At 49.8% G+C, this 24,104-nt stretch overlaps 1 protein-coding gene across 2 annotated transcripts; it reads right to left on the bottom strand.

Annotated features, from left to right (window-relative positions):
* Positions 1-27: 27 nt before the first annotated feature.
* Positions 28-8,594, bottom strand: CFAP144 (cilia and flagella associated protein 144). 2 transcript variants are annotated; one of them, XM_055138421.1, is made up of 4 exons: positions 5,774-8,594; positions 5,343-5,402; positions 4,491-4,591; positions 28-3,571 (listed from the first exon to the last, which is right to left on the bottom strand). In XM_055138421.1, exons 1-4 carry the CDS (start codon positions 5,901-5,903, stop codon positions 3,461-3,463), a joined length of 402 nt encoding a protein of 133 aa, XP_054994396.1. In that variant the 5' UTR covers positions 5,904-8,594; the 3' UTR covers positions 28-3,460. The 2 variants fall into 2 exon arrangements, with proteins under 2 accessions (XP_054994396.1, XP_054994397.1); XM_055138422.1 differs by having other exon boundaries at positions 28-4,352.
* Between the last annotated feature and the right edge of the window lie 15,510 nt (positions 8,595-24,104).

A 24,104-nucleotide genomic window follows, 5' to 3' on the forward strand; every position in this document is an offset into this window, starting at 1 on the left:
AATGTAAACTGGGGTACAATGGAATACTACTTGACTATAAGAAAGGGTGAAATCATGCAGTTTGCTTCTCCGTGGATGGATCTGGAGAGTATCATGTTGAGTGAAGTTAGGAGAGGGACAGATGGAATGATCTTGTGGGATATAAAGAAACAATAGGAAAATAGCAAATGCCCAAAGACAGCAGAAACAGGACTGGTCTTTAGTAGTTTACCATGGGGGCAGGGGGAGAGAGGGAAGTGGACTCTGGTGGAGTGTGTGATTCTAGAATGTTTCATGTGTGAATAACAGCTTTGTAAACCATGGTGCCTAAAATTAAAAAAATTTTATGCATTAAAAGATAAGAGAAAACCTCAGCTCCCTAAATAAATACGTGCCATTCTTTGCATCCATCTGGCATGTGTGATTTTACTTCTTTTTTTTTAAGTATTTTTAATGAATCAGTTACAAAGTTGCAATGTAATTCATGATTGAGTTTCAGATATACAATATTTCAAGGCCAATTGCATTGCCAGTGTCCACTTTCCTCCACTGGTGTCCCCAGTTTCCTTCTCAGCCCTCAGTGGTCTCTAAACATTACTCAGGTCACACAGTTTTCAGTGGGAAGTTGTGTTGCCCTCATCGCATTACCGAAATAGGTCTTTGAGAACCCTGGAAAGGAAGTTCAGGGACTTAAAATGCCTACCTGGCAGTTCAGACCCCAGGCCCGCCACCACTTCTGGGGAGGTGGTCATGACAGCCCTTCAGTTTAATCCACATGATGGTTCAGTGGCTTACAAAGCACCCAGGGCAAAGTGTGAGACTAAGAGCTAACTCCCCACAGGCCATCCTGACACCCCGCTGTGATCCCCAATGTGGGGGGTGGGGGGTTGGAGAAGATGGAAGTGACCAACAAAGATCAAAATGCAGCCAAGAAATGAAAAGTAATTGGCATAAAATGCAAGTCCAGCTATAGGAGAAATAGCAGTCATCGGCATGTTGATGCTGGGCGCTCTGGCTCTTGGGAGACTGGCTAGGCAGGGAGCAGCAGGTCTCTTACACCTTCTCATGCCCTGTCGGCCCCTGGCTCTCCCTTGCACTCGCATGCTCACCAGCTGGCTTTCACTGAGGGGAGTTTAAAATGGTATATGTGGGAGTCTTGAGGGGACTTCCACTTTTTCATGGGGGAAATGTCCAGCTTGCAACCCAGGACAAAATGGGACATGCCAACACTAGCAATTCAACCTTGGTTTCTTGAGTTTTCCTGTTTCGACCTCATACCTTGTGCCTGCCCTGTTTGTGTTCCTAAATTCTCCTCTTTGCCCATGAAATAAATCTGCAGATGCCTCTGGGGATGAGGGTGGGGGTCCCTTCAGTCACCTTTCCAGTGACTGAGCTCAGGCTCCTGATGTGCAGCCCACATTCTTTCCCGAGCTCAGGCGAGATGCGTATTCACCATTCCATTTGCAGCGTTCGGTTTCTTCACCTCCCACCAGATCTTCTAGGTGTCCTTCATCTTCTAGGTCGCTAGGTTTCTCATCTCTGTTGAGTCTTTTCTGCCTCCCACCCCATATTATCCTTTGGAAAGGCAGAGAAGATAATAGCATCCATCTTTAACTAAAGGAATTCCAGTTTATAAACTACAACCAGTTTATAATATAAGCCAGTTTATAAGAGTAAGGGTTTGAATTTGTTAGTATAATTTTAGATAATAGTTTAGAACATCATCCATGTACTTTTGGACCAAGTAAAGGTTAAAAGTGCCAATGTCAGAGCCTGAAATTTAAGAGCAGCTGTGTGCTGACTGCAGCTCCCTAACTACATGGGTTTCACTTAAAGCAATCTATGCTAGGAAAGTATCCTGATCCGGAGCTCAGAAAGGAAATAATTTGCTCCCTTGTGATATATGTGTCTCCCTTTCTTTTTTAATGTAGTACTGCTATTTATTCAGCCATTAATTAAGCTAATTGGATTGGGCATAAACTCCACATTACATTAAAAATTTTTTTTCTGGTTGGATATCCGTGTGATATACCATTACAAAGCTGTTGTTCATAATGGGTTTCAGGCATACAGTGATTGAGCACCCATTCTTCCACCAGTGTACGTTTCCTACCACCAATGTCCCATTTCCCCATCCCCATCCCCCACCCCCAGAGGGCACTTTCCTTCTTGCTCTCTCCTTTTCCTTTTGTGCATTATGGTTTGTAATACAGATGCTAAAAGGTCATGGTGTTTGTTCAGGGCATTCGATATTTTTATTGGGACAGTAAGGCTGGAAGTATCTTTTCAGTTGAGTGGAAGCTGTGAGGTATGGATGTGACTGCCAAGGCTTCCAGAAGTACAGAGAGGTGGGGGAGGTAACCCTTCTCGACCTCAAGAAACCCGCATACCAAAATTTTCAGCAGATTATATCTTGGTGAGCTCCATCCTGAGACAGTCAGGCCAGGGGTATGGCAGTGATTTTGTGTTGTGGAAGCAAGCAGCTGCTGGGGGTTCTGCTTGGGCAGGCACAGGCCAACCTGCCCCCGTCAGATTTACCCCAGTCTGTTCAGCCATGTGCGGGTCCAAGATTAACTGCACCTTTCGATCTCTTTTGAGATTTATGGGTCTCGGAAGCAAGGCCAGTAGTAAAGCTTACATGGTGGCACTGGAGTTGGTTTGGGGTGGGGGGTGGGGGTGACTGCCAGTGCTTCCATGTGTTAGGAAGTGGGGGGAGATAGCCCATCTCAACTCTGAGAAAGCCTGGAGATTTCAGTCACAAAACCTGCATACCAGAATTTTCAACAGCTTATATATCTTGGTGAGTTCTGACCTGAGATAGTGGAGTCAATGTGGTGGTGATTTTGGATTATGGAAGCAAGTGGCTGTCAGGGGCTCTGCTTGGGTGGGGCACAGGCCAAGCCACCCCCCACCCCCGATTTATCCTGGTCTGTTCAGCCATGCTTAGGTCTGAGATTAACTGTGGGTGTTGATCTCTTTTGAGACATTATCTATGGGTCTCTGAAATAAGGCCAGTAAAGGAGCTTGCATAGCTGAGCTGGAGGTGGTTTGTGGGCGTGGCTCCCAAAGACCTAAATTTTGACCATTTCTTGAATTGACTCCAAGTTGTTGAGGTTCAGCCAAAGGCACAGCGGCAATTTTGGTATCAGGAAACCTGACGGCACCGTCAGGTGCTGATGCACTCGCCCCGCAGGTAGAGGTTGACCTGTTGGCAGCACCATACCCGTCTTCCTTTCTGTTGTATGACTATAAGCCATATCTTATTATTCACTGCAATCCCTGGGCCCATTGTGATGAAATAAACTCATGACCTCATTCCCCACTTATGTGTCCAAGGTATCTATAAAAAATGGGCATGACAAGTGGATTTGTACAGACGTGAGACATGTAAACTCAGGAAAAGTCAGATCTAGTCTCTTTATTTTTCTCGGCAGGATACATTTGTTGTTCACCACTGCTGTCGATACCACTGTTAGCAATTCTACTTGTGGTAATCAGTTTCTCCTAAGCTCCACATTTTAGCCTTGTAAAGAGTGATGTCCTGGTAGACCCGGAAGTGGTTCAGTCTGCGGTCATCTCGATTTGGGTTGACCTAGAGTTGAACACTGGTGTCAAAAAGTAACTTGTGGAGAAGGGGGTGGGGAGGGGAAGGGGAACTGGGGGGTGAAGAAAGGACTTGGGCACAAATCAGACTACTCCCGGGGATTTTTCCTTGTTGAACCTTATTTGTGAAATAGAGGACAGCATTTACAACTCAATAATAGAAAGGGCAGATCTGGCATGCTCACCGACCTTTGGCAATTTCATAATGATGCTGACGGGGGCACCCAATTATCTGAGCAGGGCCGGGCGGGAGGGGCCTGCCAGAAGCATGTAGTATTTTCACTAGCCGATCCAGTACAAACAGCATCAGCCTTTTTCTCTTCAAGAAACTGTGGACTAGTCAGTTGACATATTTGTGTTTTGCAACAGTTTGCTAAGTTAATTCTTCAACCAGGACGTGTTTTGTCTTCACCGTGGCCATCCTTCTCTCATGCTCTCCTCTTACTCCCGGCTGAGCGTGGCTCTTTTCTCCCTTCCCTTGCTTGCTGACTTAGACCCCGTGTCTCTCTTCTCTCCCCTGGCCTCTTTTGACTCTGTCCCTCTTCTCTCCCATCATGCCTATCTCCCCTTTGGACTCATCCCTCCTTGTGAATGCGGTGGGGCTCCTACTGGCATCCACTCCCTGCCTCTTTCTGCAATCTTCTCTTCAAGATGATGCAATGGCTATGGTTATTCTCTTTCCCCGTCAGACCTAAGCTCTGTGCCCTCTATTCCAGTCTCCATAGGCAGCCCTGGGGCACAGCCTGGGGCGGGCAGATGGGCTGGAAAGCCTGTGGCAGAGAAGAGAAGTATAAAGATGAGGACGATTGTGGGACAGAAGGACACTTGAAAATTACTCTCTGAGTGAGATTCCTGGAATCCAGGCTAAGGGGTCGTGACTGAGCCCCCTCAGTAAAGGAGCCACTTACCAGGGGCTTGGCCTCCCACCCGATTTCTTGGCTTTCAGTCTGCGTCTCCAGGTGTTTCTTCCTTGCTTCCTCGGCAGCATGAATGACCTGGAGAAACAGGGCTGGGAGGCAGAGCGTGAGTGAGTACTAGTCAGCCTTTGGGACACCAGAATACTAGGTCTTTTCTCAGCCTCATTGCTCTTTAGGGGCAGAGTGCCCTGGACACTGGACACAGACTTTGTTGTCCAGCCTCATTCATTCTGGGCCCTGGAGTTAGACTCAACTCAGGCAGATAAGGTCTTTCTCTCCAAGAGCTTAAGATCTCAGAGTGTGTGTGTGTGTGTGTGTGTGTGTGTGTGTGTGTGTGTGTGTGTGTGTGTACATGAACCTGGTATACAAACACTAACAAGTCAACTGACAAGAGTCTGCAGTTTCTTGGAAAGCCAGGAGCCGCCCTCAGGAAGAGCTACCGGAGTTCCTGCTCTGCCCAGGAATAGGAACAGGAGGCGGAGAGGTGTAGCAGCCTTGGCCCCGTGGGTTTTAAGTCCACAAACTAAGGACTGGGAAAGGCTTCATGTTCAGTATTTGCCCTCACAAATTTGAGGCTGAGAAGATAGTACAGTGGTAAGGCACTGCCTTGCATGCAGGTGACCGGGTTTGATCACCGGCCCCACATCTGGTTCCTGAGCCCACCAGGAGTGATCCCTGAGCAGAGAGCCAGGAGTAAGCCCTGAGCACTGTGGCCCCAGCACCACACCCAAAAACCTCTCCGTTTTCCCGCTGATTCTACTCTAAGAAGGTAGCAAGGTAGAGGAGAGATTGGAGGATGGATTAGGTTTTTCCCATCAAATCTTTCTCATCCCCAGGACTTACCATCCGCTGATTCCTCCTGGGCATCGTGCCAAGACATGGGCTTTCTAGTAATTGTGTGAACTGGAAAACAATAAGACCACAAAATTTCATTTAAACACTAACTCCTGGGGCTGGAGAGATGGTATAATGGGTAGGGCACTTGCCTTCTGTGTTCCGACCATGTTCAATTCCTGGAACCCCTCCCCCAAAACCTACACTTTTTAATAACAAAATAGTACAATAACTACTTGGGTCTACCTTATCATCTCTAACATAGTTGATGTAAAGTGTGAGGAGTGGAACCACCCCCACCCTGTAAAATCCTAGTCCCCAAAGTCTAGAAAGTGGGGAAACAGGGTGATAGTGAGGCTCCCATAGCCAGGTAACTGCCTGTTCCCAGGCCTCTGTTCTCCCCCACTCTCCCCTCTGATCCACCCAGCCGAGCTCCTCACCCTTTCGAAGCGGGTTCACATGATACTGTGTGTACAGTTTCTGAGTTCGGAGCTCCTTGAGGTAGAGTTCACGCAAGATCTGACTCTTATTAACCTCATCCTGGACCACCTTTCCTGGGTGTCCCGCCATGGCTTCGTCCCCGCTTTGTCTGTTCCTGCTCCCTCACTTGCTGGCCAGGCTTGCTTGGTGCCAGGCCTCGAAGCCTTCTCCAACATCCCATGTTGCTAAGTAGCTGCTTTGTACTCACGTCGTCTCTAGGCAACAGAGACCCACTTGGTGCGCAGGCAACAAAGTCCTAGAAAACTGAACTCACTGAGAGCTCACTTCTACTGGCAGGCCTTCTCCGCCACCAGGACCCCCACAGCTTCTCAAGACCTTGCCTGGTTACCAGGACATCCCTCCTCCAGTGCCCAATAAGGACATGGTGGCTGGTGGCAACCGGGAAGTGGTGGACTGTTGATGAAGCTCACAGTGGCCAGTCAGTTCCTATGAGAGATTCAGAAAGATCAAAATGTCTCCCGTGTTCGAGGCCCAGATCCAAGCCCCATGTGTCTTTCACAGCAGCCAAGCTTTCAGAGTAAATTAAACATTTTAATTAATACTGTCAGTATAGCAGTAGAGACAGAAACCACCTTTCCATCCTAACTTGGTGACATAGCATTTGAACATCTTTGTTTTAAAGAGCCAAAGACAGCATAGAATCTACCTTTTGAGACATTTTTATCATCTGCAGTTGTAACAACAAACAGGAATTTGTAACAGCAAAAATTTTGTAACAATAAACAAGAATTTGTTTGCCAGTATTATGTTCACTACAGTACAATATATAGAGAACATATTGTAAAATGTTCTCAGAGTAGGCAGAAATTATTCTGAAATTCTTGAGAACCTGTGTTATTGGTGCCTCTTGGCTATGATATTTATTTATGACCAAGGTTCTCTCAAAATGTTATAGATTCAACTGTTTGGAAGGGTTGTGGATCAAACCTAGGGTCTTACCATAGTAAAGCAAATTCTTTGAGCTTTGTCCCTAGCCTGTTAAGATTTTGAGATTGCATGAAGTCTGTGTATCAATCGAGAGCACTTATGTGCCAGTTAGAGAGCCCTTGAACCTAAATATTCTTCCTCTCTTCCTCAGATGCCACAGCTGGGTAGAATCAGCACATGTCCTTTGGAATTCAGCTACGGGTCATTTTCCTAGTTCAGCAGAAGTCTGAGAGGGGCTTAAGCTTCAGGGCTTGAATGGGATCAGTAAGGACCCCTCCCCTTTTTGAAAGAGTCTCAAGGGAAGCCCCCAGGTTTGGCCTTGACAAACAAGCCTGTGTCTCCTCTCTCCTCCCTCCCCTTCTCCTCCCCCTTGGGCATCTGGAGCATTGTGATTCCTCCTCCCCTGCTCCCACTGTTCTGTGCTCCCTTAACCTGGAGCATGTGTCCCGGACTTACCCTCCACAGAGGCAAATTAGATGAACAGTTTGTCTCCTCTGACTTCCCTCGCTCCTGTGTCCCTCACACTGTCCTTCCACAGTGGACACTGAGGACTGGTGCGAGCAGAGTCCTGCGTGGCTCCGTAGGGTCGGCCAGGCAGGAACCAAATCAAGGGGTGTCTCTGGCAGCTGGTTCGGCCTCAGACTTGGGAAGAAGAGCAAGCATGAAAAGCTGAGATCAGAAGTGAGGTGGATAGCAGGAGGGCAGGGCGGGGGACCTGTGTGCTGCAGCCCTTGCTGTGATACTGGCCTCAGCCTGCTGACGGCTAAGACCACCAGTTCAATAAAGCAAGCAACCTACACCCGATTGTCCCACTAGTGGTTGCAGCTTGACTCACCTGGCCTGCTTGAGCAGCAGAGTCTGCAGAAGATGGAGGGAAGAGCTAGTAAGGGAGGGGAAGGTCGAGGGTTCCTGGTCAATTGGCAGGAGTAGGGTTCAAGGGAAGGCAGAAGAATGGGCGGGTGTGAGGGTGGTCTGGGAAGATGGGAGGATGTTTTGGGATGGTCAGTCCCGTGGCCAGAGTCCTAGGAAAGCGAAGACTGAAATTTCGGGAAAGTGGGTACACTGGGAAGCTGAAGTAGGCTTGGGGGTATTGGGAGGACCCGGAGGCTGAGCTTTCGTAATTTGGGGACTAAGCGGAGGAAAGTGGGTTAGAGAAGTGTCAGAAGGAAATAAAGAGGAGAGAGCTTTTTTTTTTTCCTTTTACAATTCAATCTGTGGTTCGCCTGTAATTTTGAGTTTTTGTGGAAATCTGGAAGCAATTTTGTGCCTAGAATGTTCTGCTATTAAAGGCTTTGGGTGCTGGAATCCTCAAGCCCCTTGGTAGTACTGGGCATCTGCAGGACTGCACCCAAATGTGACAGTGACCATGGGGTAGGGGGATCCATGCAGGGTGGGCCACATGGAAGACATGTACCTTGACCCTGTCCTTTCCGTCTGGCACAGCTATTCGGATTTTGATGTACGCTCTAGTAGGACTAGCTTCACTCTTTTGTACAAGTGTCCGTTCTCATAAGCGTGGTTATTCCCTGAGTGCCATGCTTTGTCATGCCATGATGTGGATTTCAGTCACAAAATGTGACTCCAGTCTAAGCCTGAATATTGGTTTTGTTTGCCCCAATATTGCAAACACCGATATGAAAAAAATGTTCTAAGAAGGGGCAGGAAATATTCTGAAATGCTCTTAAGAAATGCTGGCTACTTTCTTTTTGCTTTGCAATAATCATTAACTTATAACCAGGGTTCTCTCAAATTGTTAGACTTTCATGTGTTTGGAAGTGTAGTGGATAAAGCCTAGGGTTTTTTTTTTTAAACTGGTCTTTCTTTCCTTTTTTGGGGGGGGTGGGTCACACCTGGTGACCCAATTCCTGGCTCTTCACTCAGGAATTACCCCTGGCGGTGTTCAGGGGACCATATGGGATGCTGGGATTAGAACCCAGGTCCGCCATGTGCAAGGCAAACGCCCTACCCGCTGTGCTATCCCTCCAGCCCTAAACCTAGGGTTTTAAAGTTTTTGATCCTAGTCCTTTTGAATCTAGTTATCAATGCAAAACACCTAGGTATGATTAGAGAGGACTTGAGCCTAAATAGTCATCCTCTCTTCCTCTGTTGTCACCTCTAGGTATAATCAGGACATGACCTTTAAGTCTTGCATTCAGCTACTTGTTGTCTTCCTGGTTCCTCAGTAGTCTGAGAGGGGCTCAAGCTTTAGGGCTTGAATGGGGTCAAAGAAGGCCCCTCCCTCTTTTGCAGGAGTCTCAGGAAAACCAAATCCAGCTCTAGGTCCTCAAAGGCATAGCTCAGAAGGGGATATCCTCAGCGAGCCACTAAGCACACACAAGCCTGTGTCCCCCGCTCACTCTCTGTGGTTCTGCGGCACTATGATTTGTCCTCCTCTAGCCCCACTACTGTGTGCTTCCTTTACTCGGAGCAGGTGACCTGGACTTACCTCCCCAGAAACCCAATCGATGGGTGCTTCTGCCTCCTCCGATTACTCTCGCTCCCCTGTCCGTCTCACTGTGTCCCTCAGTGGATGAAGAGGACTGGTGGGAGGAGAGTCCCCGGTGGCTCCATCGGGCCGGCCATTTGGGCAGGAGCTGCCAACGGCGCAGGCGCTCTAAGGAACCAGCTCAAGGTGGGTCACTGGCACCTGGCGTGGCCTCAGACCTGGGACAAAGAAAACAATCAGAAGAGTGAGAACAAGGGATGAGTAGGTGTGAGGAGGTCAGGACCCATCAAGCAAAGGGAGCCCGTGTGCTCAGCCTTTGCTCTTCTGGCCTCAGTCTGCTGACACTAGGACCTTGGGGTCAATAAACACTTGGCTTCCCAGGATTCTGGCATTAGCAACCCGCACTGACTTTAGCTCTGTAGTTTGACTCACCCTGGTCTTGAGTAGCTGAGTTGCCAGAGGAGGGGTTGAGAGCAATTAACGGCGAGGGGGATAGTAAGGAGGGAGAGGTCGAGGGTTTCTTGTCAGTCCATGGGAGTAGGGTTCAAGGGAAGGCAGACGAGTAGGGGAGCGAGAGGGCGGTTTTTGTTGATGGGAGGAAGTTTTGGGACGGTGAGTCTTGTGGGAAGAATCTTTGGAAGAGGACGTGTTCACAATTTTTGGCAAGCGGGTAGTCTGGGATGTTGAAGGTTTGAGGTTCTTGGGAGGAGGCTGAGGCTGAAGTTGGGAAGATTGGGAATTGGCATGAGGAAGGAGGGTGATGGTCGTTATAGTAGCAGAAATCCCAGGAGTGAGGAGGCGGGGAAGGTTACGGACAAGGCGAGGTAACTTCCTAGACATTTCGTCGTAGGTCATATTCCAAGGAGGGAATGAGCCTGAGCTGGCCCTGCACCTGCTTTATGTCCCTTTGTCCCTGTGACATCATACTGTGTCTCTGTTGTCCTTTATGACTTACCTCTGCTTCCCTAGGGACAGGAATGATGCCCCGCCTAGGTAGGGTGTCGGCTAGAGGGCTCAGAGGAAGTGGCTGAGAGCAGAATCGGGGCTGAAGGATGCCTCTGTGTGTCAGAATGCTCTATATACCTCAGTGGTCGCTAGGTTATAGCCATCAATGGTTGGAGAAATGGGACCTAGGCAAGGCAGCTGAGACAGGAAGTGGTCAGGCAATAGTGACTCCTTCCTTTTACCTTACTGAATTTCCCAAGACTTCAGCCATATTTCTGTTACCTCATCATTGACCTGAGGAGATAATTTTACTCTGTCTGTAACTCTGAAGGCAGAGAGGGACGTTCTTGCAGGTGGGGTGGTGAAGATAGGCAAATGGGATCAGAGCTGGGGCCATGGGGGGTAGGGTGACACACAGGAAGCACAGACCAATCCTCGACTCTGGCTTTGCCTTGGCCTCTTTTCTCATTTCCAGACATGGCACTTGTTGGCACCTTGGCTAACAAATTTTACCCTGGTTTTTTTTCTGTAAGCTTTTGTCTCAGTCTTGTATTAAAGCAAAGCTGATGGTTTTCTGCAAGCACGTAGTAGCTAAAAGTAAGAGTTTGTTTCCCTGAGAGGTCCTGTATCCATGTGAGAGACTTAGGAGGGTCAGCTCCGATCTCCGTATGGATAGAGGTCTCGGCCTGGCTTCCTGGTGTGTTTTTGAGCTCTGAGCTCTGAGATGATCCCAGGCCTCACACCTGTGTCTCTGTCCCTCTCATCCCTTGCAGGCATGCCAGTCAGTCCAGAATCCTGTGGAAACCTCCAGTTCCTAAGGCTGTCACAATTGTTCGTTCCTCCTCTGGCCTAACTGTAATGGTGGCTGGGTTCTAGGCAGAGCTGCTCCTTTTGTGAGATTCTGTGCTGCCTCAGGTGGGCCGTGCAGTCATCTTTGTTCCTCCCTTCCTTTAACACCCAGCTTCCTCTCTTTTTCGTTTTGCTTCCCTCAGCTGAATACTTGCAAGTAATTCTCTCACTGGATCCTCAGTACTTACTCTTTTTAAACAAAAATAAAAAATATTGATCAACTTTCTCTATCGCATTAGCACACATCTTAAGAGCACAAATGTCATGCACAACTGACATATTCATAATAGTTTTTTTTTCCTTTTGCATTTCAGTCTGGTTCGCCTGTTATTTTGAGTATTTTTGGAAACCTGCAAGCAGTATTGTGCTAGAATGTTCTGCTATTAAAGGCCTTTGTGTGTTGGGATCCTCAAGCCCCTTGGTGGTACTAGGCATGTGCAGAACTGCACCCAAATATGACAAGTGTCCATGGGGTGGGGGATCCATGCAGAGTGGGCCACTAGGAAGAAACGTACCCTCACCCTTTCCTTTCACTCTGGCACTGCTATTCGGATTTTGATGTACTCTCTGGTTGGACTGTGCCAACCTCTCACCCTCTCTGGGTTCTGTGGCACTGTGATTTGTCCTCCTCTAGCCCCACTACTGTGTGCTTCCTTTATCCGGTGCATGTGACCTGGACTTACCCTCTCCAGAAACCCAATCGATGGGTGCTTCTGCCTCCTCCAATTTCTCTCGCTCCCCTGTCCACCTCACGGATGTCCCTCAGTGGATGAAGAGAACTGGTGGGAGGAGAGTCCCCGGTGGCTCCATCGGGCCGGCCATTTGGGCAGGAGCTGCCAATGGCGCAGACGCTCTAAGGACGGGCTCAAGTGGGCCACCGGCACCTGGCGCAGCCTCAGACCTGGGACAAAGAGAACAAGCAGAAAGAAGAGTGAGAACAAGAAATGAGAAGGTGTGAGGAGGTCAGGACCCAGTCAAGCATAGGGAGCCCGTGTGCTGCAGCCTTTGCTGATTTGGCCTCAGTCTGCCCACACTGGGACCTTGGGGTCAGTAAACACTTGGCTTCACAGGATTCTGGCCTTAGCAGCCCACCCTGATGTGGCTCTGCAGTTTGACTCACCCTGGTCAGCTTGGGCAGCTGAGTCGGCCGAGAACGGAGGGAGAGGTAAATGAGTAAGGAGGGGGAGGTCCGGGGTTCCTGGTTAGTCCGTGAGAGTAGAGTTCAAGGGAAGGCAGTCGGGGAAGGAGAGGTAAATGAGTAAAGAGGGGGAGGTCGGGGGTTCCTGGTTAGTCCATGTGAGTAGGGTTCAAGGGAAGGCAGATGGGTAGGCAGGTTAGAGCGTGGGTGAGAAGATGGGAAGACGTTTCAGGACAGTCAGTCCTGCGGCCGAATCCTGGTAAATGAAGACTTTGAAATGTTATGAAACTGGGTAGACTGAAGCTGAAGCAGGTTTTGGGGTCTTGGGAGGCCAAGGTTTTGCAGTTACATGGGGATGTCACTGAGGAAATGGGCTCATAAGTGACAGTAGGAGCCAAAATCCCAGGCAAGGTCCTTGAAGACAATGCACAGAGGGGGAGTTTCAAGGAGCCTGTAATCACACACCACTTATATAAATTCTCTCTCCCTCTGGGTATCTGGAGCGGTGATTCCTCCTGTTCCCACTGCTCTGTGCTCCCTTTGCCCGGAACTTGTGACGTGGACTTACCCTCCACAGAGGCCGATTTGTCGTGTGCACCCTACTCCTCCAACACCTCTCGCTCCCTGTCCCTCAGTGATTTTCCTCAGGGGATGCTGAGGAGTGGTCGGAGCAGAGTCCTTGGTGGCTCCCTCGGGCCGACCGTTTGCACAGGAGCTTTCAGAAAGCTCAGACGCTTTAAGAACCGGCTCAAGGTGGGTCACTGGCACCTGGGGTGGCCTCAGACCTGGGACATCGAGAAAAAACAGAAAGAAGAGAGAGAGCAAGGAATGTGGGGCCTGTGTGCTGCAGCCTTTGCTGGTCTGGCCTCAGTCAGCCCACACTGGGAACCCCGGGTCAGTAAACACTTGGCTGCCCAGGATTCTGGCATTAGCAGCCCGCACTGCCTGTAGCTCTGTAGTTTGAACTCCCTGGTCTGCTTGCGCAGCTGAGTCGCCAGAGGAGGGAGGGAGAGGAATGAAGCCAGAGGGATAGTGAGGAGGGGGAGGTTGAGGGTTCCTGGTCAGTCTGTCGAAGTAGGGCTCAAGGGAAGGCAGATGAGTAGGCAGGTGAGAGGTTGGTTTTGGTCGATGGAAGGAAGTTTTGTGAAGGTCAGTCTTGTGGGAAAATCTTGTTAAGTGGAGGCGTTTATAATTTTCGGGAAGTGGGTACTCTGGGAAGTTGAAGCATGTTTGGGGTACTTGGGAGCTGGCTGAGGCTGAAGTTTCACAGGTTGTGTAATCACATGATGAAGTCTCTTATGGTAGTGACATTAGGAGCAATATGAGGAGAGAGAGGGTGGGGAAAACTGGGGACAAAGCTTGCTAGCTTCCTAGACATTTCCAAACAGGCTTTGGCCTGGCACTCCTACCATGCACATGAGAAGATAGGGGTGAGCTGGCCCTGCACCTGTTTGATGTCCCTTTGTCCCTGTGACATCATCCTGTGTCTCTATTGTCCATTATGACTTTCCTCTGCTGCCCCAGAAACAGGTGTGTTGCCCCGCCTGGGTAGGGTTTCTGCTCAGAGGGCTCAGGAAGTGGCTGAGAGCAGAAGCAGGGCTGGACGTTGCCCCTGTGTGTCAGAATGCTCTCTCTGTGTACCTCAGTGGTCTCTAGGTTATTTATAGCCATCAATGGTTGGAGAAATGGGACCTAGGCAAGGCAGCTGAGGTGGGGATGGGTCAGGGAGTAGTCTGTGACTCCTTCCTTTTACCTTATTGCATTTCCCCAGGCATCAGCCCATTTCTCTGTTACCTCATCATTGACCTGAGGAGATGACTGCCTCAGGTGGGCTTGCAGTCATCTTTGTTCCTCCCTGCCTTTAACGCCCAGCTTCCTCTCCTTTGCAAAACCTCGGGCATTTAGCTTCCCTTAGCTGAATACTGGCAAGTAATTCTCACTGGATCCTCAGTACTCACTTTTAAAAAAAAAATTCTATCAACCTTTTCGCTTTAGTGCACAATTCAAGAACACAAATGTCATGCACAACTAATACAATTCATAACTTTTTTTTCCTTTTACATTTCAATCTGTGGTTCGCCTGTAATTTTGAGTATTTTTGGAAACCTGCAAGCAATATTGTGCTAGAATGTTCTGCTATAAAAGGCCTTGTGTGCTGGGATTCTCAAGCCCCTTGGTACTGGGCATGTGCAGAACTGCAACCAAATATGACAAGTGTCCATGGGGTAGGGGCATCAATGCAGGGTGGTCCACATGGAATACATATACCCTCACCCTGTCCTGTCACTCTGGCATTGTTATTCAGATTTTGAAGTACTCTCAAGTAGGACTAGCTTCACTCTTTTGTACCAGTGTCCGTTCTCATAAACGTGGTTATTCCCTGAGTGCCATCCTTTGTCATGCTGTGATGTGGATTTCAGTCACAAAGTGTGATTCTAGTCTATGCCTGCATATTGGTCTTTGCCCCAGTATTGCAACACTACCGATATGAATAAATGTTCTCAGAAGGGGCAGGAAATATTCTGAAATTCTCTTACGAAGGGCTGGATACTTACTTTTTTCTTTGCCATAATCATTAAATTACAATCAGGGTTCTCTCAAATTGTTAGACTTACATGTGTTTGGAAGTGTAGTGGATAAAACCTAGGGTTTTAAAGTTTTTGATCCTAGTCCTTTTGAGAATCTAGTTATCAATGCAGGGCACTTAGGTATGATCAGAGAGGACTTGAGCCTAAATAGTCATCCTCTCTTCCTCTGTGTCACCACTAGGTGTAATCAGGACATGTCCTTTAAGTCTTGCGTTCAGCTACTTATCTTCTGGTTCCTCATTAGTCTCAGAGGGGCTCAAGCTCTAGGGCTTGAATGGGGTCAAAGAAGGGCCCCTTGCTCTTTAACAGGAGTCTCCGGAAAACCAAATCCCACTCTTGGTCCTCAAAGGCAAAGCTCAGAAGGGGATATCCTCGGTGAGCCACTAAGCACACAAGAGCCTGTGCCCCCCACCCCCCCGGGTTCTGTGGCACTGTGATTTGTCCTCCTCTAGCCCCACTACTGTGTGCTTCCTTTACTCAGAGCATGTGACCTGGCCTTACCTCCCCAGAAACCCAATCGATGGGTGCTTCTGCCTCCTCCGATTACTCTCGCTCCCCTGTCCGTCTCACTGCGTCCCTCAGTGGATGTAGAGGACTGGTGGGAGGAGAGTCCCCTGTGGCTCCCTCAGGCCGGCCATTTGGGCAGGAGCTGCCAACGGAGCAGACGCTCTATGGAATGGGCTCAAGTGGGCCAACGGCACCTGGCGCAGCCTCAGACCTGGGACAAAGAGAACAAGCAGAAAGAAGAGTGAGAACAAGGAATGAGGAGGTGTGAGGAGGTCAGGACCCAGTCAAGCATAGGGAGCCTGTGTGCTGCAGCCTTTGCTGATTTGGCCTCAGTCTGCCCACACTGGGACCTCGGGGTCATTAAACACTTGGCTTCACAGGATTCTGGCCTTAGCAGCCCTCCCTGATGTGGCTCTGCAGTTTGACTCACCCTGGCCTGCTTGTGCAGCTGAGTCTGCCGAGGACGGAGAGAAAGGTAAGTGAGTAAAGAGGGGCAGGTCGGGGGTTCCTGGTTAATCCGAGAGAGTAGGGCTCAAGGGAAGGCAGATGGGTAGGCAGGCGAGAGGGTGGGGTGAGAAGATGGGAAGACGTTTGGGGACAGTCATCCTGTGGCCAGAATTCTGGTAAATGAAGACTTTGAAATGTTATGAAACTGGGTAGCCTGGGTAGTGAAGCAGGTTTTGGATCTTGGGAGGAGGCCGAGGTTTTGCAGTTATATGGGGATGTCACTGAGGAAAGGTGCTCAAAGAAGTGACAGTAGGAGCCAAAATGCCAGGCAAGGTCCTTGAAGACAATGCACAGAGGGGGAGTTTCACAGGAGCCCGTAATCACACACCACTTATATAAATTCTCTCTCTCCAGTGTCTGGAGCTCTGTGATTCCTCCTGCCCTGCCCCCATGCTGTGTGCTCCCTTTTCCAGGAACTTGTGACCTGGACTTACCTCCAAAGAGGCCTATTTGTTGTGTCCTTCCTACTCGTCCGACTTCTCTCGCTCCCTGTCCCTCAGTGATTTTCCTCAGGGGATGCTGAAGAGTGGTCGGAGCAGAGTCCTTGGTGGCTCCGTCGGGCCGACCGTTTGCACAGGAGCTTTCAGAAAGCTCAGACGCTCTAAGGAACCGGCTCAAGGTGGGTCACCGGCACCTGGCGCGGCCTCAGACCTGGGACACAGAGAACAAACAGAAAGAAGAGTGAGAACAAGGGATGAGTAGGTGTGAGGTCAGGACCCATCAAGCAAAGGGAGCCCGTGTGCTCAGCCTTTGCTCTTCTGGCCTCAGTCAGCCCACACTGGGACCTTGGGGTCAGTAAACACTTGGCTTCCCAGGATTCTGGCATTAGCAACCCACACTGCCTGTAGCTCTGTAGTTTGACTCACCCTGGTCTTGAGTAGCTGAGTTGCCAGAGGAGGGGTTGAGAGCAATTAACGGCGAGGGGGATAGTAAGGAGGGAGAGGTCGAGGGTTTCTTGTCAGTCCATGGGAGTAGGGCTCAAGGGAAGGCAGACGAGTAGGTGGGCGAGAGGGCGGTTTTTGTTGATGGGAGGAAGTTTTGGGACGGTGAGTCTTGTGGGAAGAATCTTTGGAAGAGGACGTGTTCACAATTTTTGGCAAGCGGGTAGTCTGGGACGTTGAAGGTTTGAGGTTCTTGGGAGGAGGCCGAGGCTGAAGTTGGGAAGATTGGGAATTGGCATGAGGAAGGAGGGTGATGGTCGTTATAGTAGCAGAAATCCCAGGAGTGAGGAGGCGGGGAAGATTACGGACAAGGCGAGGTAACTTCCTAGACATTTTGTCGTAGGTCGTATTCCAAGGAGGGAATGAGCCTGAGCTGGCCCTGCACCTGCTTTATGTCCCTTTGTCTCTGTGACATCATACTGTGTCTCTGTTGTCCTTTATGACTTACCTCTGCTGCCCTAGGGACAGGAATGATGCCCCACCTGGGTAGGGTGTCGGCTAGAGGGCTCAGAGGAAGTGGCTGAGAGCAGAAGCGGGGCTGGACGTTGCCCCTGTGTGTCAGAATGCTCTCTCTATGTACCTCAGTGGTCGCTAGGTTATTTATAGCCATCAATGGTTGGAGAAATGGGACCTAGGCAAGGCAGCTGAGACAGAAAGTGGTCAGGCAATAGTCACTGAGTCCTTCCTTTTTCCTTATTGCATTTCCCAAGACTTCAGCCATATTTCTGTTACCTCATCATTGACCTGAGGAGATAATTTTACTGTGTCTGTAACTCTGAAGACAGGGACGTTCTTGCAGGTGGGGTGGTGAAGATAGGCAAATGGGATCAGAGCTGGGGCCATGGGGGGTAGGGTGACACACAGGAAGCACAGACCAATCCTCGACTCTGGCTTTGCCTTGGCCTCTTTTCTCATTTCCAGACATGGCACTTGTTGGCACCTTGGCTAACAAATTTTACCCTGGTTTTTTTTGATAAGGTTTTGATTAAGTCTTTTTTTTATTATTATTAATGCAGAGCTGATGGTTTTCTGCCAGCACTTAGTCGCTAAAAGTAAGAGTTTGTTTCCCTGAGAGGTCCTGTATCTATGTGAGAGACTTAGGAGGGTCAGCTCCGATCTCCGTATGGATAGAGGTCTCGGCTTGGCTTTCCTGGTGTTTTTCTTTGCCATAATCGTTAACTTACAACCAGGGTTCTCTCAAATTGTTAGAGTTTCATGTATTTGGAGTGGAGTGGATCAAACCTAGGGTTTTTAAGTTTTTGATTCCAGTCCTTTTGAATCTGGTTATCAATGCAGAGCACCTAGGTATGATTAGAGAGAACTTGAGCCTAAATAGTCATCCTCTCTTCCTCTGTTGTAACCACTAGTGTAATCAGGACATGTCCTTTTAAGTCCTGCGTTCAGCTACTTGTCATCTTCTGGTTCCTCAGTAGTCTGAGAGGGGCTCAAGCTTTAGGGCTTGAATGCACTCAAAGGGCCCCTCCCTCTTTTGCAGGTGTCTCAGAAAAACCAAATCCAGCTCTAGGTCCTCATTGGCAAAGCTCAGAAGGAAATATCTTCAGTGAGCCACTAAGCACACAAAAGCCTGTGTCCCCCCCGCCTCTCTCTGGGTTCTGTGGCACTGTGATTTGTCCTCCTCTAGCCCCACTACTGTGTGCTTCCTTTACCCGGAGCATGTGACCTGGACTTACCTCCCCAGAAACCCAATCGATGGGTGCTTCTGCCTCCTCCAATTACTCTCGCTCCCCTGTCCGTCTCACTGCGTCCCTCAGTGGATGTAGAGGACTTGTGGGAGGAGAGTCCCGTGTGGCTCCCTCAGGCTGGCCATTTGGGCAGGAGCTGCCAACGGAGCAGACGCTCTAAGGACGGGCTCAAGTGGGCCACCGGCACCTGGCGCAGCCTCAGACCTGGGACAAAGAGAACAAGCAGAAAGAAGAGTGAGAACAAGAAATGAGAAGGTGTGAGGAGGTCAGGACCCAGTCAAGCATAGGGAGCCCGTGTGCTGCAGCCTTTGCTGATTTGGCCTCAGTCTGCCCACACTGGGACCTTGGGGTCAGTAAACACTTGGCTTCACAGGATTCTGGCCTTAGCAGCCCTCCCTGATGTGGCTCTGCAGTTTGACTCACCCTGGTCAGCTTGTGCAGCTGAGTCTGCCGAGAATGGAGGGAGAGGTAAATGAGTAAACAGGGGGAGGTCGGGGGTTCCTGGTTAGTCCATGTGAGTAGGGTTCAAGGGAAGGCAGATGGGTAAGCAGGTTAGAGGGTGGGGTGAGAAGATGGGAAGACGTTTCAGGACAGTCAGTCCTGCGGCCGAATCCTGGTAAATGAAGACTTTGAAATGTTTTGAAACTGGTAGCCTGATGCTGAAGCAGGTTTGAGGGTCTTGAGAGGAGGCCGAGGTTTTGCAGTTTTTTGGGGATGTTACCGAGGATAGGGGCTCAAAGAAGTGAGAGTAGGAGCCAAAATCCCAGGCAAGGTCCTTGAAGACAATGCACAGAGGGGGAGTTTCAAGGAGCCTGTAATCACACACCACTTATATAAATTCTCTCTCCCTCTGGGTATCTGGAGCTGTGATTCCTCCTGTTCCCACTGCTGTGTGCTCCTTTAGCCCGGAACTTGTGACGTGGACTTACCCTCCACAGAGGCCGATTTGTCGTGTGCACCCTACTCCTCCAACACCTCTCGCTCCCCTGTCCCTCAGTGATTTTCCTCAGGGGATGCTGAGGAGTGGTCGGAGCAGAGTCCTTGGTGGCTCCCTCGGGCCGACCGTTTGCACAGGAGCTTTCAGAAAGCTCAGACGCTCTAAGAACCGGCTCACTGTGGGTCACTGGCACCTGGGGTGGCCTCAGACCTGGGACATCAAGAAAAAACAGAAAGAAGAGAGAGAGCAAGGAATGTGGGGCCTGTGTGCTGCAGCCTTTGCTGGTCTGGCCTCAGTCAGCCCACACTGGGAACCCCGGGTCAGTAAACACTTGGCTGCCCAGGATTCTGGCATTAGCAGCCCGCACTGCCTGTAGCTCTGTAGTTTGAACTCCCTGGTCTGCTTGCGCAGCTGAGTCGCCAGAGGAGGGAGGGAGAGGAATGAAGCCAGAGGGACAGTGAGGAGGGGGAGGTTGAGGGTTCCTGGTCAGTCTGTCGAAGTAGGGCTCAAGGGAAGGCAGATGAGTAGGCGGGTGAGAGGTTGGTTTTGGTCGATGGAAGGAAGTTTTGTGACGGTCAGTCTTGTGGGAAAATCTTGGGAAATGGAGATGTTTGCAATTTTCAAAAAGCAGGTACTCTGGGAAGTTGAAGCATGTTTGGGGTACTTGGGAGCTGGCTGAGGCTGAAGTTTCACAGGTTGTGTAATCACATGATGAAGTCTCTTATGGTAGTGACATTAGGAGCAATATGAGGAGAGAGAGGGTGGGGAAGACTGGGAACAAAGCTTGCTAGCTTCCTAGACATTTCCAAACAGGCTTTGGCCTGGCACTCCTACCATGCACATGAGAAGATAGGGGTGAGCTGGCCCTGCACCTGTTTGATGTCCCTTTGTCCCTGTGACATCATCCTGTGTCTCTATTGTCCATTATGACTTTCCTCTGCTGCCCCAGAAACAGGTGTGTTGCCCCGCCTGGGTAGGGTATCTGCTCAGAGGGCTCAGGAAGTGGCTGAGAGCAGAAGCAGGGCTGGACGTTGCCCCTGTGTGTCAGAATGCTCTCTCTGTGTACCTCAGTGGTCTCTAGGTTATTTATAGCCATCAATGGTTGGAGAAATGGGACCTAGGCAAGGCAGCTGAGGTGGGGATGGGTCAGGGAGTCGTCAGTGACTCCTTCCTTTTACCTTACTGCATTTCCCCAGGCATCAGCCCATCCCTCTGTTACCTCATCATTGACCCGAGGATATAATATGACTGTGTCTGGGACTCTGAAGGCAGAGAGAGTCCTTCGTGCGTGTGTGGGAGGGGCAGTGAAGATAGGCAAATGGGACGAGATCTGGGGCCACAGGGGGGTAGGGTGACACACAGGAAGCACAGACCAATCCGACTCTGGCTTTGCCTTGGCCTCTTTTCTCATTTCCAGACATGGCACTTGTTGGCACCTTGGCTAACAAGTTTTTTCATGGATTTCTTTGATAAGCTTTGGACTCAGTCCTGTATTAATGCAGAGCAGATGGTTTCCCAAAGCACACAGTAGCTAGACTAAGAATTTGTTCCCCAAGAAGACCTGGATCCCTGTGAGAAACTCAGGAGGGTCAGATCCAAGTCTCCCTGTTGGATAGAGACGTGTCTCGGCTTGGCTTTCCTGGTGTGTTTTTGAGCTCTGAGGTCTGGGATGTTTCTAGGCTTCAGACACAGGTGTCTCTGTCCCTTGAAACCCTTGCAGGCAAGCCACTAGGTCCAGAATCCTGTGGAAACCTCCAGTTCCTAAGGCTGTCACAATTGTTCGTTCCTCCTCTGGCCTAACTGTAATGGTGGCTGGGTTCTAGGCAGAGCTGCTCCTTTTGTGAGAGTCTGCGCTGCCTCTGGTGGGCCGTGCAGTCACTTTGTTCCTCCCTGCCTTTAACACCCAGCTTCCTCTCTTTTGCATTTTGCTTCCCTCAGCCGAATACTGGCAAGTTATTCTCTTTAGTGAGTAATTCTCTTGCTGGATCTTCAGTACCTTCTTTTTAAAAAAAAAAAAATTCGATCAACTTTATCGCTTTAGTGCACAATTCAAGAACACAAATGTCATGTATAATTCACAATTCATATGGTCTTTTTTTTTTTTCACATTTCAATCTGGTTCGCCTGTAATCTTGAGTATTTGTGGAAACCTGCAAGCAGTATTGTGCCTAGAATGTTCCGCTATTAAAGGCCTTTGGGTGCTGGGATCCTCAAGCCCCTTGGTGGTACTGAACATGTGCAGGACTACACTCAAATATGACAAGTGACCATGGGGTAGTGGGATCCATGCTGGTGGGCCACATGGAAGACATGTACCCTCACCCTGTCCTTTCAGTCTGGCACTGCTATTCGGATTTTGATGTACGCTCTAGTAGGACTAGCTTCACTCTTCTAGGAGTGTCCGTTCTCATAAGCGTGGTTATTCCCTGAGTGCCATCCTTTGTCATGCTGTGATGTGGATTTCAGTCACAAAGTGTGATTCTAGTCTATGCCTGCATATTGGTCTTTGTTTGCTCCAATATTGCAACACAACAGATAGGAAAATGTGTTCTCAGAAGGGGCAGGAAATATTCAAAAATGCCCTTAAGATATGCTGGCTACTTGATTTTTTCTTTGCCAAAATCATTAAATTGCAACAAGGGTTCTCTCAAATTGTTAGAGTTTCATGTGTTTGGAAGTGTAGTGGATCAAACCTAGGGTTTTAAAGTTTTTGATCCTAGTCCTTTTGAATCTAGTTATCAATGCAGAGCACCTAGGTATCAATTAGACTTGACTTGAGCCTAAATAGTCATCCTCTCTTCCTCTGTTGTCACCACTAGGTGTAATCAGGACATGTCCTTGAAGTCTTGCGTTCAGCTACTTGTCATCTTCCTGGTTCCTGAGTAGTCTGAGAGGGGCTCAAGGTTTAGGGTGGAATGGGGTCAAAGTAGGGCCCCTCCTTCTTTTGCAGGAATCTCAGGAAAATCAAATCCCACTCTAGGTCCTCAAAGGCATAGCTCAGAAGGGGATATCCTCGGTGAGGCACTAAGCACACACAAGCCTGTGTCCCCGCTCTCTCTCTGGGTTCTTCGGTACTACAGTTTGTCCTCCTCTAGCCCCACTACTGTGTGCTTCCTTTACCCGGAGCAGGTGACCTGGACTTACCTCCCCAGAAACCCAATCGATGGGTGCTTCTGCCTCCTCCAATTTCTCTCACTCCCCTGTCCGTCTCACTGTGTCCCTCAGTGGATGAAGAGGACTTGTGGGAGGAGAGTCCCGTGTGGCTCCCTCAGGCCGGCCATTTGGGCAGGAGCTGCCAACGGAGCAGACGCTCTAAGGAACGGGCTCAAGTGGGCCACTGGCACCTGGTGTGGCCTCAGACCTGGGACAAAGTGAACAAACAAACAAGAGTGAGAACAAGGAATGAGGAGGTGTGAGGAGGTCAGGACCCAGTCAAGCAAAGGTTTTGGGTCTTGAGAGGAGGCCGAGGTTTTGCAGTTTTACGGGGATGTTACCGAGCATAGGGGCTCAAAGAAGTGAGAGTAGGAGCCAAAATCCCAGGCAAGGTCCTTGAGACAATGCACAGAGGGGGAGTTTCGCAGGAGCCCGTAATCACACACCACTTATATAAATTCTCTCTCTCCAGTGTCTGGAGCTCTGTGATTCCTCCTGCCCTGCCCCCATGCTGTGTGCTCCCTTTTCCAGGAACTTGTGACCTGGACTTACCTCCAAAGAGGCCTATTTGTTGTGTCCTTCCTACTCGTCCGACTTCTCTCGCTCCCTGTCCCTCAGTGATTTCCTCAGGGGATGCTGAGGAGTGGTCGGAGCAGAGTCCTTGGTGGCTCCGTCGGGCCGACCGTTTGCACAGGAGCTTTCAGAAAGCTCAGACACTCTAAGGAACCGGCTCAAGGTGGGTCACCGGCACCAGGCGTGGCCTCAGACCTGGGACACAGAGAACAAACAGAAAGAAGAGTGAGAACAAGGGATGAGTAGGTGTGAGGAGGTCAGGACCCATCAAGCAAAGGGAGCCCGTGTGCTCAGCCTTTGCTCTTCTGGCCTCAGTCAGCCCACACTGGGACCTTGGGGTCAGTAAACACTTGGCTTCCCAGGATTCTGGCATTAGCAACCCGCACTGACTTTAGCTCTGTAGTTTGACTCACCCTGGTCTTGAGTAGCTGAGTTGCCAGAGGAGGGGTTGAGAGCAATTAACGGCGAGGGGGATAGTAAGGAGGGAGAGGTCGAGGGTTTCTTGTCAGTCCATGGGAGTAGGGCTCAAGGGAAGGCAGACGAGTAGGCGAGCGAGAGGGCGGTTTTTGTTGATGGGAGGAAGTTTTGGGACGGTGAGTCTTGTGGGAAGAATCTTTGGAAGAGGACGTGTTCACAATTTTTGGCAAGCGGGTAGTCTGGGATGTTGAAGGTTTGAGGTTCTTGGGAGGAGGCCGAGGCTGAAGTTGGGAAGATTGGGAATTGGCATGAGGAAGGCGGGTGATGGTCGTTATAGTAGCAGAAATCCCAGGAGTGAGGAGGCGGGGAAGATTACGGACAAGGCGAGGTAACTTCCTAGACATTTTGTCGTAGGTCGTATTCCAAGGAGGGAATGAGCCTGAGTTGGCCCTGCACCTGCTTTATGTCCCTTTGTCTCTGTGACATCATACTGTGTCTCTGTTGTCCTTTATGACTTACCTCTGCTGCCCTAGGGACAGGAATGATGCCCCGCCTGGGTAGGGTGTCGGCTAGAGGGCTCAGAGGAAGTGGCTGAGAGCAGAATCGGGGCTGGACGTTGCCCCTGTGTGTCAGAATGCT

The sequence above is a fragment of the Sorex araneus genome, chromosome 5 (assembly GCF_027595985.1).
Source record: "Sorex araneus isolate mSorAra2 chromosome 5, mSorAra2.pri, whole genome shotgun sequence".
NCBI lineage: Eukaryota > Metazoa > Chordata > Mammalia > Eulipotyphla > Soricidae > Sorex > Sorex araneus.

Bases quoted from the DNA above. Each gene is read 5' to 3' on its own strand.
- CFAP144 (XM_055138421.1), bottom strand. From the start codon at position 5,903: ATGGCGGGACACCCAGGAAAGGTGGTCCAGGATGAGGTTAATAAGAGT. The intron at 4,592-5,342 runs GTAAGTCCTGGG...TCTGCCTCCCAG, and splicing joins CCAGGAGGAATCAGCGGATG to CCCTGTTTCTCCAGGTCATT. The intron at 3,572-4,490 runs GTAAGTGGCTCC...GTTCAACTCTAG, and splicing joins GGTGGGAGGCCAAGCCCCTG to GTCAACCCAAATCGAGATGA.